The 17,871-nt window shown below is 45.4% G+C and overlaps 1 protein-coding gene across 4 annotated transcripts in view; it reads right to left on the reverse strand.

Moving 5' to 3' along the window:
- Positions 1-17,871, reverse strand: part of ZMAT4 (zinc finger matrin-type 4) — a 172,857-nt gene that overhangs the window by 127,451 nt on the left and 27,535 nt on the right. For 3 of the 4 annotated variants that reach the window (XR_004644626.1, XM_034762023.1, XM_034762021.1), the window contains exon 2: positions 5,058-5,159. Coding sequence is in view for 3 of the 4 variants with exons in the window: in XM_034762023.1 (XP_034617914.1) it covers positions 5,058-5,159 (102 nt within the window). In the remaining variant the exon portion in view is untranslated. Of the gene's footprint in view, positions 1-5,057; positions 5,163-17,871 lie in introns of all 4 variants that reach the window. The other variant, XM_034762022.1, reaches the window with a different exon arrangement.

Here is a 17,871-nt window from a genome sequence, read left to right on the forward strand (position 1 = left end):
CGAGCCCTCCCTCCCTCCCGATTTTCCCGGACATGCCCGGCTTTTGGGGATTTCCCCCCGGACAGGGATTTGAGCCCCCAAAAGCCGGACATGTCCGGGAAAATCCGGACGTATGGTAACCCTACCCACTATGCTAGGGGAAGATTTGATCCCCCACCTAAGTTGATTATAATCTAAGAAACCCCCGTGTTTTCTCTGGACATTTTAATGAACAAATTTATTACTAAAACTGGTTAGAAAAATAGATTTTTTCCCCCCCCGAGAGAAGTTTTTTTTTTGGGGGGGGGGGGGGAATGGAAGGGAGAGAATCATAGAAATTGAAATCAGTTGAAAAAAATCTCAGTTTTCCTGTAGGAAGTTTCAGACCAATTTGACATGAGCAGTTATTTCAAATGGACAATTCAAAGTAAAACGGTCATTTCCATTTCATTTTGAATAATGCTTAAGAAAGACGTCGTATCAAAATGTCATTTTGTTTTAGCTTCTTAAACATCAAACACAAAGCATCATTTGAAGTTGAAATGAAACAAAAATTTTAGTTTCAACATTTCCTGCAGGAATTTTTTTTGATCTGAATTGACATTTTTCTGTGAAAAGTTTCAGTTCTGACCAAACAATATTTGATCCTATATTTACTGGCATTGGGATTGATTGGTATGTATTTGACCATACATTTATTGGTTGTAGGAGACCGTGAACTTTAAATGCCATTATTTATCATTTATTTTACAGCAGCATCTAGGGTTCAGTCAGGATAGGGCTCCATTGTGCTAGCTGCTGAATGAACATACTAGACAATATTCGTGGAAAGCAAATTTTGAACTTGTAAAAGGCAAATATTCTCACTGGAAACCTGATTTGTTCATCCAGCCAGGGAACAAACACCTTGTGACTCCAGCGTCCAATTAAAACGAACCATCCCCGCTCAACTCTCAGAAACTCAGAATTATTCACAGAAATGAAGTGTTCAATCATTCTGAATGACTGATCTCTCTGGGTAAGTCATACACTGCTCGCTCCATCTCAGAGCAGAAAAAAGAATCTAAGTCCATGCAATAAATTATTCACTACAAATTATTTGCTCAGGTTTCATTAAACCACATCCATTGTATATTGGGAAAGAGAAGGAGACAGATGTATGAAGATTTGCTATTGACGTCTGGGATAGAAGCAGTTCTCCATTGCATCTGTTTTCCAAAGAATCACACTCCACAGAAAGCAAGTTAACGCTGCAAAGATCAATGATGAACTTGCCTATGAGTCAGCCTAAGAGTTACAAGACGAGTCTACAATAGAGAGAGAAAAAAATACTCAGCGAGAGAGTTAGCAAACTATCCAATCTCCAAAGCCCAAGAACACGCGCAAGTTTTATCCTGGACACGCTGCAGTACAAGACTCGTTGCCAGATTGTCAGATGTGCCCAGCCTCCAGAGTTGGGGCTTGATTTCCAAATGGGCTCAGCTCCCATTGTGGGAGCTGCTGGCAGGGGCGGCTCTGTGTGTTTTGCTGCCCCAAGCACGGCAGTCAAGCGGCTTTCAGCCGCGCGCCTGCGGGTGGTCCCCTGGTCATGCCGATTTGGCCGTGTTTCTGCGGGAGGTCTGCCGGTCCCGCAGCTTTGGCGTACCCGCCGCCAAATTGCCGGCGAATCCGCAGGCCCGGCAGACCTCCCCGCAGGCGCGCCACCGAAGGCAGCCTGACTGCTGTCCTCACAGGGACCGGCAGGCTGCCCCCCGCAGCTTCCTGTCCCAGGCCTGCACTTGCTGCTCTGGTGCCTGGAGCTGCCCCTGGCTGCTGGGTGTTGAGAACTTATGAAAATCTGGCTCACTGGCACCACGTATGGTATCTTAAAGGGAACAGGGATGAGCCTGGGAAGGTCATAACCCATTTTTGCACAATTAATCTTTTCTTATGGGGCTGAAACATGAGACTTTAGTGACAAACAGCCAGCTATTTCCACAGGAAAAGAGGGTTTTTCTTTAAAAAGACCAGCTCTGCAGGGAGTATGCTCTTGGAGCAAAGGCTGTTTTTGGAGTTTCTTCTAAATTGGGACATAAATGGTGTTTGTTCAATAGCTACAACTGTAGGAGAACAACTAAAATCTGTCCCAGAAAATTCCTTCCGAAATTTTGCATCAAAGAATCCATCTCCTGAAATGGCAGCAGAGACCACAGCAGGTACAACATGGCCAAAGGGTACGTGTGCCACACTTCACAGCATACAAAATCCAAGAGATTTATTTAAAAAAAATAAAACACTTAAAAATCAAAGACAAATGCAAGATACAACCAGAAGGTAAAAATCAAATAGAATGAATCAATTGCACAGCTATGCCTCTTCCCCCTGCCGCTTCCATTCCCTGTAGCAACATTCCCAAGAAGCCATTGCTTGTTCTAAAAGATTGTGTCTCAAGACTGGAGGTATCACCAAGAGCTACACTATAGAGCTTATGTCCTCCCTCCGGCATTCAGCAGTAGGTTAATCCAGGGAATAGAACAGTCTATGGAGCAGTCATGGTCTCACCCATATTCAAAAGCACCCAAATACCTGGGAGGCATTGTGTTTTATACAGGCTGGGTCAGAAGGTAACATTCTACTCTGGAGCGCAAAGAAACAAAGACAGAAGGGGTCTGGGCTGCCAGGAGAACAGACCCTGCTACGTCTGCTGGAAGAGCAGCTCAGAGCCAGCCGAAGAGAAAGAGGAACAAATACTGAGATAGATGGAGAGGAGTCTGCTGGCTCCAATACGCTGGGGAAGCAAGCTAAAGATCTCTCCTAGCTATTGGTGCCATTAGCACAGCACCTGCTTCTCGCAAGCAGCTCAACATCTTTGCTGTATCAGAAGGAAGCTCCGGGTTGGGTCTTTGCCACTCCAATTTCTTGAGGTGGACGGGCATGTCTGGCTTGTCCCTTCAGATTTCCAGCTCACTGCACGCATTGCGTCACAGAGCCTGGTAGGCATGGTTACATACTAGAGCTGCTGCGCCTGATGTCAGCAGTGTCTGCTGGGATTGCACAGGTATGACAAACTAGCCTGACACATCGCTCCAGAAATATACGACATAAAACCAGGTTGTTTTCCCCATTTCCAAAACATCTGCTGCGAATTAACAACTCAGCTTACACCAGCAATTACACGGACAGATGAAACGAGGCTGCTAGCATACCCCATTGCTCACAGGTAGCAGTTCCTATTTTCTGCACTAGTGCCTCCGTCTCCTGTGGACTGAAATTTGGCTTCCTCTTTCAGCATTATCAAGAGCTGGAAGGTTGCTGCCTTAGAGTTGGCAATAGCTGCTGGGAATGTCCGTTTCAATCTCTAGGTAAGCCAGGGTAGTATATACAGGGCTAGGCTGTTTTGACAAGTTCCTTATAAATAAATATGTGCTGTTATAATTGTCCTTATTTATTAACGACATTTCCTCGTCTACCATGCACCAATCAAGGCTCTTGTCTGCTTCCACTGCTAACAGTGGGACAAATTCTCTGTCAAATTTACACCCATGGCAAAACATTCATGTAAACCAGAGCTGAGGTTTGGGCAAACCAATCTGTTCCGATGCGTCCTGAGGATTGACAGAATTGTCATTTTGTTGAAAACGATGCAAACCTTGATGGCATCAGCTGAGTTTTGCGTTGAGTTTCATGTTCACTAAGTCATTAAGACCCTTGCACGAAAGAGCCCCCACCCTCAAGCTGCCTGTAAAAATTCCCTTCCCCCTAGAGCTTTCCAGTGTTCTAGTTTGGGAAAGATGGGTCCCATTTCAGACTCACACCTGTCACTGATTACTAACAGCACAGCCGGGGTGGATATGAGAGAGTATGACTGAAGTCCATTTGTGATTAATACTCCACAGCCTGTCCTCTAGTGCTAATGCGTTCACCTTCCATTTATCCCAGCACAGCCCCACACAGTAGCCAAACCAGCAATCTGCGTACAGTATTCATTTCTGACTCCCAAATATCTGACTGACACCAAGCCAGCCTCACATTTACAATCATTTACACCCCTTTCCTCCGGAATGCCATGCAGCATATTCCCTACAGCCCAAAGAGAGTATGCTCTGGTCTCTGATGTCAAGACGGGGTATGTACTGTATTATTTTCCTCTTACTAGCATTATACAACGAGATATCCTTCTGCGATTCCCTCCCTGTTCAATGGGAATTTATTTAATTTTGTTTTGATGATGTGCAGTGCTGTTAATTGCTGTTCTAACATCTCTAATGATATATCCTTCCTAATTGTTTATAGCTTGCCTACCTCTTAAGTGCTTAAATACATTCAAATACTAATCTATTCGCTGCAAAATTAGAAATTTCTTCTCAGCAATGGATAGCGCAGCACATTTAATATGAAAACTTGAGTTCAAATTGCTGAACTCTTAATTGAGCTCACTAACTACATTCTTTTTGAAACCTAGTTTTTCAATATAGTCTTCAAATTACAGAACTAACTTTGCAAGTTTAGACAGCAGCAAGAAGAGATGCAGCAGGCAATGTTACAATGGCATTATTTAAACATTGGATACACAATTAGAGAACAATATAACCAGCAATAAAATTATTTTTAATTTAAACAGCGTTGTTCTGCATTTACATTTTTGATTGCATTTTAAATACTACTTGGCCAGTTACAAAATCCGCTGCAAAGGTTTCTTCTTTTCATGCATTTCCTTTCTATAATGCATTGGTTCAATAATCTTATAAAAGATAAGTTTTATACACAAGTTATTAACGTAATGAGACCAAGCGGAACAACAAATGTTCCATACATTGGGGTAGCATTACCAGACATTCCTAAGTGCCAAAGGAAAAAAACTTAGAAAATCAAGTCCAGGCCATATATTGAGTGGATGTAGCGCAGGGACTTCTTTTACTGTTCTCTAAGCCTGGGAATTTTAAAGAACAGTCTCTACATTTCTGTATCAATATTCAATGATAGCCCAAAAAGTGATTCCACCATAGCAGAAGAATTCTGCAGTTTTCAGCAATATATTATAGCCATTGCAAAACTTCATTCTAACAAATGTAGGCTCTGAGTAACAAAGAAGATCTTACCTCATAATGTGCCACCCGCTGAGATTCTGATATTAGCTGAGCACTGCACACTTTGCAATAGCTTTCAGTGAATAATTCTTGGTCAATATCAGACGACTTCATCTGCTTACAGTGATACAAACAGACAATAGAACAGAACAAATGATTATTTTCAGTACTAGCACATACCACGGACAATATAGAACAGTTAAATTTCACAATGATCCATGAAGAGTGGAGCAAGTCAACATTCCGAGGAAGTTGGATGTTCTCCAAAATGTCATTACAAGCAAACGAAGCTGTAGCATCTTAAATTCTGTAAGTCTGGAGATAGTTGGCAACCCCAGCTAGACACCATTGTATGGAATTCTCAAATAAATGGGGAGTTGTGCATCCAGTAGGGACTGCTGATAATCTATTTATTTCTATTCTTGAATGATTTGGAACCATCAAGTTATGCACACAACTAGCCTATGTAAATACACGTTCTTATTGCTGATACCCTCCCTTCTCCGCCTTCTTACTGTCTGTTACATTTACTTGCTGCGTCTTTCTTAAATTGGGCCATGAATAAACTTTAGGACAAGAACCATGATACCCTGTAATACAATAGGATCCCATTATAGGCTTGGCCTTCTGGTTTCCATTACAATGTAATAAATAAAATAATAATAAAGGACTCAAAGGAAACAGCAGAAAGCAAATAAAATGTTCTCAGCCTGTAAAAGAAAATCCAGACCTAAAAACGTTTACCTTTTTAATAAACATAATTCATTATTGCTGGTATTATTTCCGGATTTCCACAATGAAAAGCCAGACATGGAATTAATTACAAAAGACCCACCCCTCAACCACACACACACCTTGCTCTGCTTGCTGCAGTGTATGGTGACATGTTTCAATCTGATGACCAGAAGTGCTGTGAAAACATTTCTAAGAAACACCTAGAGACGCAACAATACAGGAGGCATGTGTTCAAGACCTACGGATCACTACTTAGGACTGATGGATCATTTAAGTGATCCGAAGTCCCTCTTACTTGGGGTGTGAGCAGGACTTGAACATTTATCTCCAAAGTCAGGACAAGACAGGGTATTGACCCACTGCACCTCCCATTTTAGATATATGGATTTTTACCATGTGTCATCATGCCTCTCGCCTCCAGAGTGCCTCCTAGTGGCCAGGTACAACATTACAGGGATTTTCTCAGCACAGCACCACCTGCAATTTTCCTAGTACCACTCATAGACTTTAAGGTCAGAAGGGACCATTATGATCATCTGGTCTGACCCCCTGCATGCTGCAGGCCACAAAACCCTTCCCTGGACTCTGCCGTTGAAATCCCCAATCCTGTGTTTCAGTGACTTCATCGGCAGAGACCCTCCTGCTAGTGATCCCTGCCCCATGCTGCGGAGGAAGGCGAAAAACCTCCAGAGGCTCAGCCAATCTACCCTGGAGGAAAATTCCTTCCCGACCCCAAATATGGCGATCAGTAAGACCCCGAGCATGTAGGCAAGAGTCTCCAGCCTGACCCCTGTTAGCCATTATACTATTTACGTACCATTGCTTGGTTTTCCTTGGCTACTATGTTTTACCATTAAACCATTCCCTCCATAAACTTATCTAACTTAATATTAAAACCAGACAGGTCCGTCGCCCCCACCGTTTCCCTCGGAAGGCCGTTCCAATATTTCACCCCTCTGACGGTCAGAAACCTTCGTCTAATTTCAAGCCTGAACTTCCCCCCGGCCAGTTTATAGCCGTTCGTTCTCGTGTCCACATTAGTACTAAGCTGGAATAATTCCTCTCCCTCCCTTGTATTTATCCCTCTGATATATTTAAAGATAGCAATCATATCCCCCCTCAGCCTTCGCTTTGTCAGACTAAACAACCCAAGCTCCTCTAGTCTCCTTTCATACGACAGGTTTTCCATTCCTCTGATCATCCTAGTGGCCCTGATATGGGCGGCCTCTCCCTCCGGCCAGCTTCCATTCAGGCAATCCCTGCTGTCAAGCCCAACTCCCAGCCTCTATTTGGCCCTTTCTGTTCTTCACGTCTTTTCTTCTTGACCCCAGTCTCTTTCTTTTCTTGGCCCGGGGCAGGGCCGACGCTACCCCATTGGGAGCCCTACGCAGGAATATTCCCACCCTATGACACTGCACCCCATATTCTTCGTAGTGATATTATTATATGCGATATGATTATGGCATAATTATGATGGATTTTATGCAAGATGGGTCATGTAAGATGTCATTGGAAAAGTTATGATTTGCTGAATACAGTTAGCCTGTTTATGTGCATGTATCATTTTTGAGTCTGAAGTTATGAATATTGACTATACATCTGTATTTCACATGTAGTTACACCTGGGTGATGCTCACTAGGCAAGATGCTTTCAGTCTAGGTTGTGGGTGCGGAAGACAGGGCCGGCTCCAGGGTTTTGGCCGCCCCAAGCAGCCAAACAAAAACAAAACAAGAAAAGCTGCAATCGCGATCTGCGGCGGCAATTCAGCGGGAGGTCCTTCACTCCGAGCAGGAGTGAGGGACCGTCCGCCAAATTGCCGCCAAACAGCCTCTCCGGAGTGGCCGCCCCCAGCACTTGCTTGGCAAGCTGGTGCCTGGAGCCGGCCCTGGGGGAAGGGCCTATTCGGGGTAATGGGCCATTAGGGGGAACAATAGGCCTTAGGAGAAGATTATCCTGCACCTGGTGAGCCTTCCTGAGAACACTCCACACTTGTAAGTAATGGCTGCTATGACTCAGCAAGGTATGCAAGGGCCTGTGACCAGACTACCTGACTCTGAACTCCATCTTGGGAGGTCAGTGATTTGCCACAACTGAGGGTTTGGGACAAAGGGTCAGGATCACCTTAGCTGCCTGTAGGGCTTCGGGTATCGACGGCACCTGAAGCTGACAGAGGCCTGCACCGCTATCCGGAGTCACAGGCAAGGTATGGGATGGGCTGTACCGCACAACTCGACCTGAGCTGGGGCCCGATTTCCCAAAGGGGGCGCTGAGCTGCCCGATACCGGTCTTGACTCGCCCTCTTCTTTCCCTTGAGGGAAGTAGGAGATCTTCCCCTCACTGTCTTCTTCGGCATCTTGGCTGGAGCCGTGGAGGGGGATTGGTACCGGCTCGTGGATGGCGCTGGTGGAGCACTCTGCACCGATGCCCTGGTGCTCAGTGCGGAGTCAGACCATTGCTCCAGTGCCGGAGTGAGCACCGACTTCATCGGGGCGCTTTCAGGCAGTTGTCACGCTCCTTTTTCAGACTGGGTTTGAAGGACTTACAAATACGATACTTGTCGCTTATGTGCCCTTCGCCCAAGCACCTCAGGCAGCTACTATGTGGATTTCTGATGGGCACAGGCTGTTTGCAATGATCGCAAAGCTTAAATCCTGGGGACCGGGGCATGCCCCATCCCCCAGCTGAGTCCCGTTCAGGACGAATGAAGACTTTAAGAACTACTACTAAGGGTAACTAAGTCGACTACTAAATATATACAGCTATATTACAGGTTTTATAACATTCGCAAGAACGGAGAACAAAACCAACGTTAGCCGAAGCAGCAGATGTTCCAGCACCGTCACTCGTGGCAAGAAGGAACTGAGGGTGGGGAGAGCTGGTAGTGCCCCATATACTGCGGCACGTGCACTCCACTCCAGAGGGCACCAGAGCCAGTCACCTACAGATACTGCTGAGGGAAAAACTTCCAGCACCAGTGCATGTGGCGAGCACACACATCTAATATGGACTGGACATGAGCAAACACTCGAAGAACTGCTAATTCATAGGCAATCTAACTAGTGTCTTAAGCTTAGTTTGCATTTTTGTTTATTTGCTAGGCAATCTGCTTTGATCTGTTTGCTATCCCTTATAATAACTTAAAAGGGATCTTTTGTAGTTAATAAACTTATTTTTGCTTGATCTAAACCAGTGACATGCATGGGAAATCGTAGCGGGGTAAATTATGAGCTAACACTATACAAATCCCTGTGCAGTGCAAGACGGTATAATTTTGGGTTTATGATCCAGAGGGAATGCATGCCTGGGGAGCCGAGAGTTACCTTGGCTGCAGCCTTTCTACGGTTGGTTCATGCAGCGGATGGTCAGAGAGCCTGCATGTAACTGTAGCTGGGTGTGCCCCTACCTGTGTGAATGCTGGGGGAAGTGTAGGACCAGGAGCGGAAATGCAGCTTGTGAGCAGCACAGTGTGAGAGGGAGCCTTGGCTGGTGGGTGAGAGGGCTCAATGGTACCCCAGTTTCAGGTGGCACCCTTTGGGGAACCAGTCACCCCCCCCACATGCACACACTAATAATTAATAGGGGACTCCCTTGAGCTGCTTGGGGCCCTAAGCAATTGCGTCTTCACTAGCAATGCTAAAGTGCTTTAACATGGCTTGTGTAGTCGCAGCACAGTGCTAGGAAACCCACCTCCATGAGGGGCATAGCTCCCAACGCTGGTGCACTGTCTATACTGGTGCTTTACAGAGCTGAAACTTGCAGCACTCAGAGGGGTGTTTGTTCACACCCTTGAGTGAGAAAGTTGCAGCGCTATAAAGTGCCAGTGTTGACAAGCCCTAAGTACGCTTATGCCTAGCACCAGCTCTGCCTGGGGGAGAGGTAGAGGGACCCATGCCCAGCCCTCTATCCCCTGGGTTCCAGCCCAGGGACCCTGGTTAGGCAGCTAAGGACCATTCCTTCCATCCTTCCCCAATTTTCTCTGGGTTGCTCCTACCTGTACCTCAGTCATCAGCATCTTCACAAGACCTGCAGCCCCTGCCTTGAATTGGTGGTTCCTCAGCTTCTTCTGGGACCAGCTACAAAAGCATTTCCTAAAAGCCAGTCTCAGCTCTTCCCTGTAGCAGCTGGATTGTACTCTCTGCCCCTTGTACTGCAAGTCAGTATCTCTCTCCTTTAAACAGGTGCTCCCCCTCATCCCTCTCTGTGGGACTGGGTTTGTATTCATTCCCTGCCACTTTGCCTTAGCTTACTCAGTTGCAAGGCTTTAGCCAGCTCTCTTCAGCTGAGCACCCTCCCCAATTAGCCTTCCAATCTGAAGGGGTCAGCAGCAGCCCAGCCTGTAGGGCACATGAGGTGGAGCCGCAGCATTAGCTCATCCCTTTACATTATGAAAAACAGATCCTAAGCCTATGTTTCCTATGTTGTATATGCACAACCTCAGTCCTTTATGGATAAACCTGTATGATTCCCATTAAAGGAAGAGAACCTAATGTTTTCCATATATGCAGTGGCTCTCTGTGTATTGACTCGGCAAGCCTGAGACATGAAGAGCTGAGAGTAAGATTGTTACAGGTCAATATCATCCGTTAGCTACATTTCATGTGCTACTGTTATTGCACATTGATCTAATACATCTCAGTGGATGGGTCCAGTTATTATGCTGGCAATATGTAAGCAGAATGTTACATATTACAAGCATTATGGAAAGATTCATGTGCGTTCCTGTTCAAACTAACTAATAGGGCCACTTCTCATAACGTGTGCTAAAATACATCAGGGACGTAGTTTCAGACCATGCACAACCAAAGCATTCCCAACAATTGGCAATTAATTGATCTTTGATTATTAGCAGGTAATTAGGCCCAATGGCCTGTGATGGGATGTTCGATGGGGTGGGATCTGACTTGCTACAGAGAATTCTTTCCTGGGTGTCTGGCTGGTGAGTCTTGCCCACATGCTCAGGGTTTAGCTGATCACCATATTTGGGGTCGGGAAGGAATTTTCCTCCAGGGAAGATTGGCAGAGGCCCTGGAGGTTTTTCGCCTTCCTCTGCAGCGTGGGGCATGGGTCACTTGCTGGAGATTCTCTGCACCTTGAGGTCTTTAAACCACGATTTGAGGACTTCAATAACTCAGACATAAGTTAGCAGTTTTGTTATAGGAGTGGGTGGGTGAGATTCTGTGGCCTGCATTGTGCAGGAAGTCAGACTAGTTGATCATAATGGTCCCTTCTGACCTTAAGTCTATGAGTCTATGTTGTGTGTTTTTGTAACACCTTTGGTACCAGCGGATCCCGAAATGCCATGCAAACTAACCAAAAATGTGCATTTTCTATACAGGGACCACTTCATCAGCCACGAAGGTGCAGCCTCTTCTGGAGTGAAATATGGCAATTGTTTAACATCACACAGGAATGCTATGTTAACAGGGAGGGGCAGGAAAGGCCCAGTCCTGTGACGCCCCAAGGACCACTGGTCCCAAAACAAACAATAACTTCTCCAATTAAAATGCCACAGGGATTTAAGTCATTATATTTTGCCTCCCTATGTCAGACCACCCGAGTTAACACCCCTGCTCTGGTTAGGCGTGCCATGGGAGCCTTACTGACCTTGGGTGTGCAAAGGCCAGGACCTTGAGCAACGCAGCTTTGCTGAGCTCTCCCGCCTGGGCGCTGACTCAGCACTGACTCAGGGGCACGAGTGCCACCCACTGCAGCACGCAGCACACCTGCAAGACCCTGGATTTTCCCTAGAGAGCTCCCCTCCACACACTGACTCAGCCCAGCCTCACTCAGCGTGGGAGAGCTCCTGCCTGCCAGCTGGGTGTGGCTGAGCTGAAGACATTAAATCTGTGGGGAATATTATAAGAGGCTTCATCTCTCTTTTACTCATTAGCCACAATTCATTACTGAAAAACTGAACACCTGTCGCTTACTGAGGCCACTTCTCTCACGGAGGGTGACCAGACAGCCGGTGTAAAAAGCAGGACGGGGTGGGGGGTGATGGGCCTCTATATAAGATGAAGCCCCAAATATCAGGACTGTCCCTATAAAATCAGGACACGTGGTCGCCCTACTCCCTTGCACAGCAAGCCCCTTGGAAGCACAGTTGCATTCGGTACATTTTCCTGCTCCAACTGCTCACAGGACCAGCCTCCCCCAACACTCCTGGGGAACATTTAATCCAGATAATTCTTGTCCTGGCTTCCCCTCCTGAAGGAATCACAGTGCACTTTGCCCAAGCCTCCATGCTTCTAGCCTCCCAGCAGGTAACTTCTAAGGACTTACCCACTCTCAGCTTCCAACAGCAGAGCAGAGGGACACCAAATTGCTCAGACCTCTTTCAGTAGCATGAATGGGGCCTGCCATTGTCCCTCTCCCCAGGCGCAATTCAGGGCTCAGCATTTCACCTTGGTTCAGTCGAGTCTCTCTACTGCTGGGAAGCGGTAGATGCAGTCACATGAAAACACTATCCACAGCGATGGCTCCCACCAGGGAGGGGAGCCCACAGCTACTCTGTGCACTGGCAGGCAAAGCCAAGTGCAGGCTCCCAAGGCCGGTTGCTGAGTCTACACAACGACAGGGAGCAGAGAGAACCCAGTGCCCGAATCACACTAAGAATGCTGCCCCGAGGGCTCGCTGACTGCCTTTGCATTTTAAAGGGCTTTATTGCTTTTTAATAGAGACACAATGTCAAAAAGGAAGAAGAGTGAGGGACAGAGATTAGAGGGTAGAGGAGAATAAATGGAATCAAAGCTTCTTTTATGCCATCTCTTGAAGTCTTTGCATTAGACTAAAGCATGCAGAAGACTCAGTCATACGTAAATCCTCAGCAATTAAAAAAAATTAGGAAGCTTTTGGCAACAATAACTGTTTAGGGTGCAATTTACTACAAAGTGTCTGAGAAAAAAATAGTCATCTCAGCAAAGGGATCTTGTAGGAAGATTTCCATAGAAAACACTGCATTACCTGTACCCATTTATATAAATCATCCTCACAAAAACACCACTATGAAGCCAGACAGATTGAGGACAGATTTAAATTCAAGTATCAAGCACTGACAAGGAGAAAACAGAGTCCTTTACCTATCCCACATAAATCTTGCAAAAAATGGTCAATAGCTAAAAGGTACTGTACCTAGAGCAACAGCTGCAGACATAGTATCACTTTATTCCTGTTGTACTTTGCCGAATGACAGCAGAAATAAACATTCATTTTCAATTGGAGTTCTCCTCAGCAACAAACTATGGCATAAATGCAAACTTCACTTGGTGCTAAGGCAGTATTTTGATTGAGCTTTCTTTTGCATATTACAATACACAAGACACCCACTCACCTGTTCAGCAACAGCATACAAACCCAAGCAGATAGTACTAGAAATACAGGTTGTTAGAATAGGGAAGAGAGAATATGAGGGAGGGGAGAGGGAAGACAATCAATCAGATTATCCAGGATGTCTCTCTCCTGGACAAGATGATCTATTGTTCCTGAAATGTCAGTAAGGATTTCCCCAAGCCTGGGTGAATGCTGTCCCTTTATGGGCTCTGAATCATGCAAGAGAAACTCCTTCACAGGACCACATCCTCATTCTGAATGGGCTGAGAACACCTCCCAAGCTGTCTCCGCAGTGGCAGGTCAGATATTTCTGTTTCTGGGTGACACAAGGGTGGCACAAGTAGCTCAGTAGCCAAAGAATTAAAAAACTGACTTTTTGGGGGACTACAATAAACATCTGGGGTGAGTCTAACTTGAGAGACTAGTGTGACGGTGGCTCCTATTTCCACCCGAACCAGTCCGCACACCCACCCCCAAGCCAGAATGTGGCTTCTATCCAGCATCAAGGCATCACTCTACCAGTCCTAGATATTCCCCTTTACAAACCCATAATAGACTGGTCCCTGTGCTTCCCAAGCAGACCAGCAAGATCCTGTAACCAGTGCATGATGCACTTTGGAGTATAAGGGACCGGACTCGGGTCCAGAAGGGTCCTATTAGCAGGTGCTGTGCTGGGCATGCATATAAGATCATAGGATTAGATGATAGATGGATGTGTACTCAGGAAGATCTGTCATCTCTCCTACTCCAAGCTGGATTCACTTTCAGATCCTCTCCTAAACACACACGCACACACACACACACACACACACAAATTACATAAAAGGCCTGATTCTCTTTTCACTTACACCTGCATAAATCAGGAGTAACTTCACTTAAGTCAATAGATTGATATAAAACAGGTGAGACCCCATAATCATACTCAGGGCATTTATTTCAGCTCAAATTAATCAGGATTTAGTATTTCACAGGGTGATAAGAAAAGCAATAGAATGAACGACAGATCAGCCAGCGCTGGGTGCTCCCTGTGGAGGGCCACCCATGAATCCCAGAACACTTCTCCATCTGACAACTTCACATTCTGAATCATTTGTCTGGGTGCAAAAGCTAAACAGAGGAATACTGAAGCTTTGCTATTATACAGAACTTTGATCTTTAAGGAAAACTAGATTCAAGTTCTCCTCTTCCTGCCCTGCTATATGTACAATGAAATAAAATAATATTTTCTGTTCTGTTAAATTAAACCTAAAGCCAGACTGGTGATGGGAACTGGAGGTAACAATTGCAAAGAGCTGGGGACACTGATCCAGTAATTCCGGGTTACTAGGTTTTCAACTCCTATATGAGAGTATTGAGTCCCATGGTAATAGGACCCCAGATCGGTGATACATGGAGATGTAAGGGTCAGCATAAACAGTAACATTTAAAAGTTCTTGCCTTCCACCTAATGCGTCCTGGAAGTAATAATACAGACTGAGAGCATTGGCCACTCCTTAGTACAACTTAAGATAATAGGATGATCACAAGGTTTGATAGGCTATGAGTTGTTTACTGGGAACCTAGTCCAGATCCCTATTAAAATAAAATTATTTGGCCTTGCTTATTTTTGTCTCTAGGCAAATCCCACTCAACAGTTCCTTTACAGAACAGTCACAAAATGGATTTTCTCTCCCACAACATTTTTTACAAAACAAAATTTCAAAAATAATTTTGAGTCAATCAAAATGTTTTTTTTTTACTCTTAAAATAAAATAAAGTAAGTTTTGAAATGATAAATCAACCCATTCATTCAAACATATCAAAGTGGTCTCATTTTGGCATTTTTGAATTTTTATTTTCCCCATTATTTTTTCAAACAAAATTTCATCAAATCAATACAATCTCACACATACACACACACACACTTACTGAAATAGCATTTTTGACAAAAGTTCTCTCACCAGTTCTAGTCTGTAGTGTGAACAGGTTAAAAGGGAAGAGGCCACTGCTAGCCTGAAGTAAAGGCTAAAATGTTGGTACAACTCTAGTCTCAGGGAACACACTTGCAAAGGTACTTATTCAGGTTTCCTTTGTAAGTTGCTAAGACATTTCCTATCACACCGAGTCAGCGTTGCAGCATGTACCACAGAAGCAACATCTCTCTCAGAAGCAGCTTTCTCAGGGACTCCTTGGCTGTTACTCAGGGTCTACAGGGGAGGGGTGGGGTTGCCTTCTTATAGATTCCCAGCATGCCCTTCTGAGGACTGGCTCTTTAAATTTGGCTGATACAACAGCTGCATCCCTAACATGGCTAGCTTACATTTGGCTGCTGTTTGGTACAGCTCCCTTCCTGCTTCCTTTACCTTTGTTGTGTTTCTCCCTAAGGGCAATGCTATGTTCTCACAGAACAGACTCTTGGGGGCCAGCAGTGGTGTAGGCGGGCACCAGGCTCATGGGAAGTGAAGAAAGTTGCCTTATTTTTAACGATGGCTTCTCCTGTTCCAAAAGCTGAAGCAGCCCTAAGCTGGCCAGCCCTGGTGGGAGGGGACGTTCCCAGCGTGCCTGCACCTTGCAGAAGGTGATCTCACAAACAGAGCTCGGTGACGGCACTATTGGGAAGCGTGCAGCCCACTCAGCACTAGGGCACTTCTGGAGGGAGGGTCGCCAACTTTCTAATCACACAGAACCCAACACCCCTGCCCTGCCCTCCACTTGCTCCATCCAGCGCGTGGAACCTCTCTGGCTGCCCACGCACCGCAGGGACCTGGCGGCTGCTTCCAAGAGCTGCACGGAGCCAGGGCAGGCAGGGAGCTTAGCCCCAAGCCTCTGCTGCGCTGCTGACCAGACTTTTAAAAGGGTCCCTTTTTGACCGGGCACCTGACAACCCTATCTGGAGATGATGGGTCCCAGGGAATACATGGGGTGGGGCCAAGGGGATATTTAGAGAAGGCAACGATTCAGAGCCTCTGTCTCAAGTGCTCCTGCTGGCAGAGCTCCTGCTGTGTTTCGAAGCTGCCCCAGAGGTTGGTCTCTGGAGCATGGAGGCAAAAGCACTGCCTGTGCTCTGGACTGGTTCCCTCTTGCTTACTGCAGAGCTAAGCTGCCTCATGGGGGTTATATATATATATATAAAATAAAATTTGACTTTGTGTTTCCCTAGGCAATGAAGGCAGAGACTCTCCTTGGCTGCAGTTACGCACTGTGATTCCGAGGGAGCAGCGTAGCGGCAGGGCAGTGGTTTTTAAATGAGCACTGACTTTTGAGACGTCTCCATGCTGCTAAAATGAATCTGCCTCCAAATTTTGCATCCTGAAGTTCCCAGTGCAGCTACCTAAATCCAGCAATGATTATTTTTGTGCCAGTGTCGTCGCCACAGGCCCCAACTGGGCTGGGTCCTACACACTCACACCGTAGGGCAGTCAGTCTATATCACCTGCAGGTATTTGGAAAGTTTTTAGGCCCTGCCATGATACATAGAACCAAGAGGGGAAGCTTCCTGCATCCTTCTAGAAGGGACGGTCAATAAGCAGCTGTATCACCGTAGATATCCCAATCACAGCATCTGTAGATAATTTACAAGGTCTTTAATCTTTAACAATGGGCATATTCTAGGTACAAATCCCAAGAACAGGTTAAAATACTTCATTATTTAAGCAATAAGAAGAGGTTCTTTAAATAAAGTAGGCGCAAGAAAGACAAAGGACAGTATAGGTTCTCTTCTTAGCAGGGAAGGAGAGCTAATAACTGAGGACAAAAAAAGTTGAGGTGTTCATTGCCCATTTTGCTTCAGTCTTCACTAAAAAGGTGAAGGTGACCAGATACTCAACACATAGAAGATTAACAAGGGGGAAGGAATGCAAGCCAAAACAGGGAAAGAACAGGTTAAAGGATATTTAGATAAGTTAGATGTATACCATTCAGCATGGCTTAATGAAATTCTTCCTAGAGTGCTTAAGGAACTAGATGAAGAAATCTCAGAACCATTAGCAATTATCTTAGAGAACTCCTGTAGGACTGGTGAGGTTCCAGAAGACTGGAGAAGGGGAACAAAGAGGACCCGGGGAATTATAGACCAGTCAGCCTAACATCAATACCTAGAAAGATCCTGGAACAAATTATTAAACAAATAATTTCTAAGCACCTGGAGGATAATAGCGTTATAAGGAACAGCCAGCATGGATTTGTCAAGAACAAACCATGTCAAACCAACCTCATTATCTTCTTTGACAGGGTCACTGGCCTAGTGGATGGGGGGAAGCTGTAGATGTGATACATCTTGATTTCAATAAGGTTTTTGACACAGTCCCACATGACTGTCTCATAAGCAAACTAGGGTAATACAGTCTAGATGAAATTACTATCAGGTGGGTGCACAACTAGTTGAAAGACTGTACTCAAAGAATAGTTATCAATGGGTTGCTGTCAAACTAGGAGGGCATATATTTAGTGGGGTCCCACAGGGATCAGTCTTGGGTCTGGTACTACTCAATATTTTCATTAACGACTTGGATAATGGAGTGGAAAGTAGGGTTACAAAATTTGCAGATGACTCAGAGCTGGGAGGGGTTGCAAGCACTTTGAAGAACAGGATTAGAATTCAAAACAACCTTGACGAATTGGAGAATCAGTCTGAATTCAACAAGATGAAATTCAATAAAGACAAGTGCAAAGCACTTCACATAGGAAGGAAAAATCAAATGCACAACTACAAAATGGGGACTACCTGGCTAGTTGGTCGTACTGGGGAAAAGCCTCTGGGGGGTTACAGTGGATCACAAATTG

The sequence above is a fragment of the Trachemys scripta genome, chromosome 2 (assembly GCF_013100865.1).
Source record: "Trachemys scripta elegans isolate TJP31775 chromosome 2, CAS_Tse_1.0, whole genome shotgun sequence".
Classification (NCBI taxonomy): domain Eukaryota; kingdom Metazoa; phylum Chordata; order Testudines; family Emydidae; genus Trachemys; species Trachemys scripta.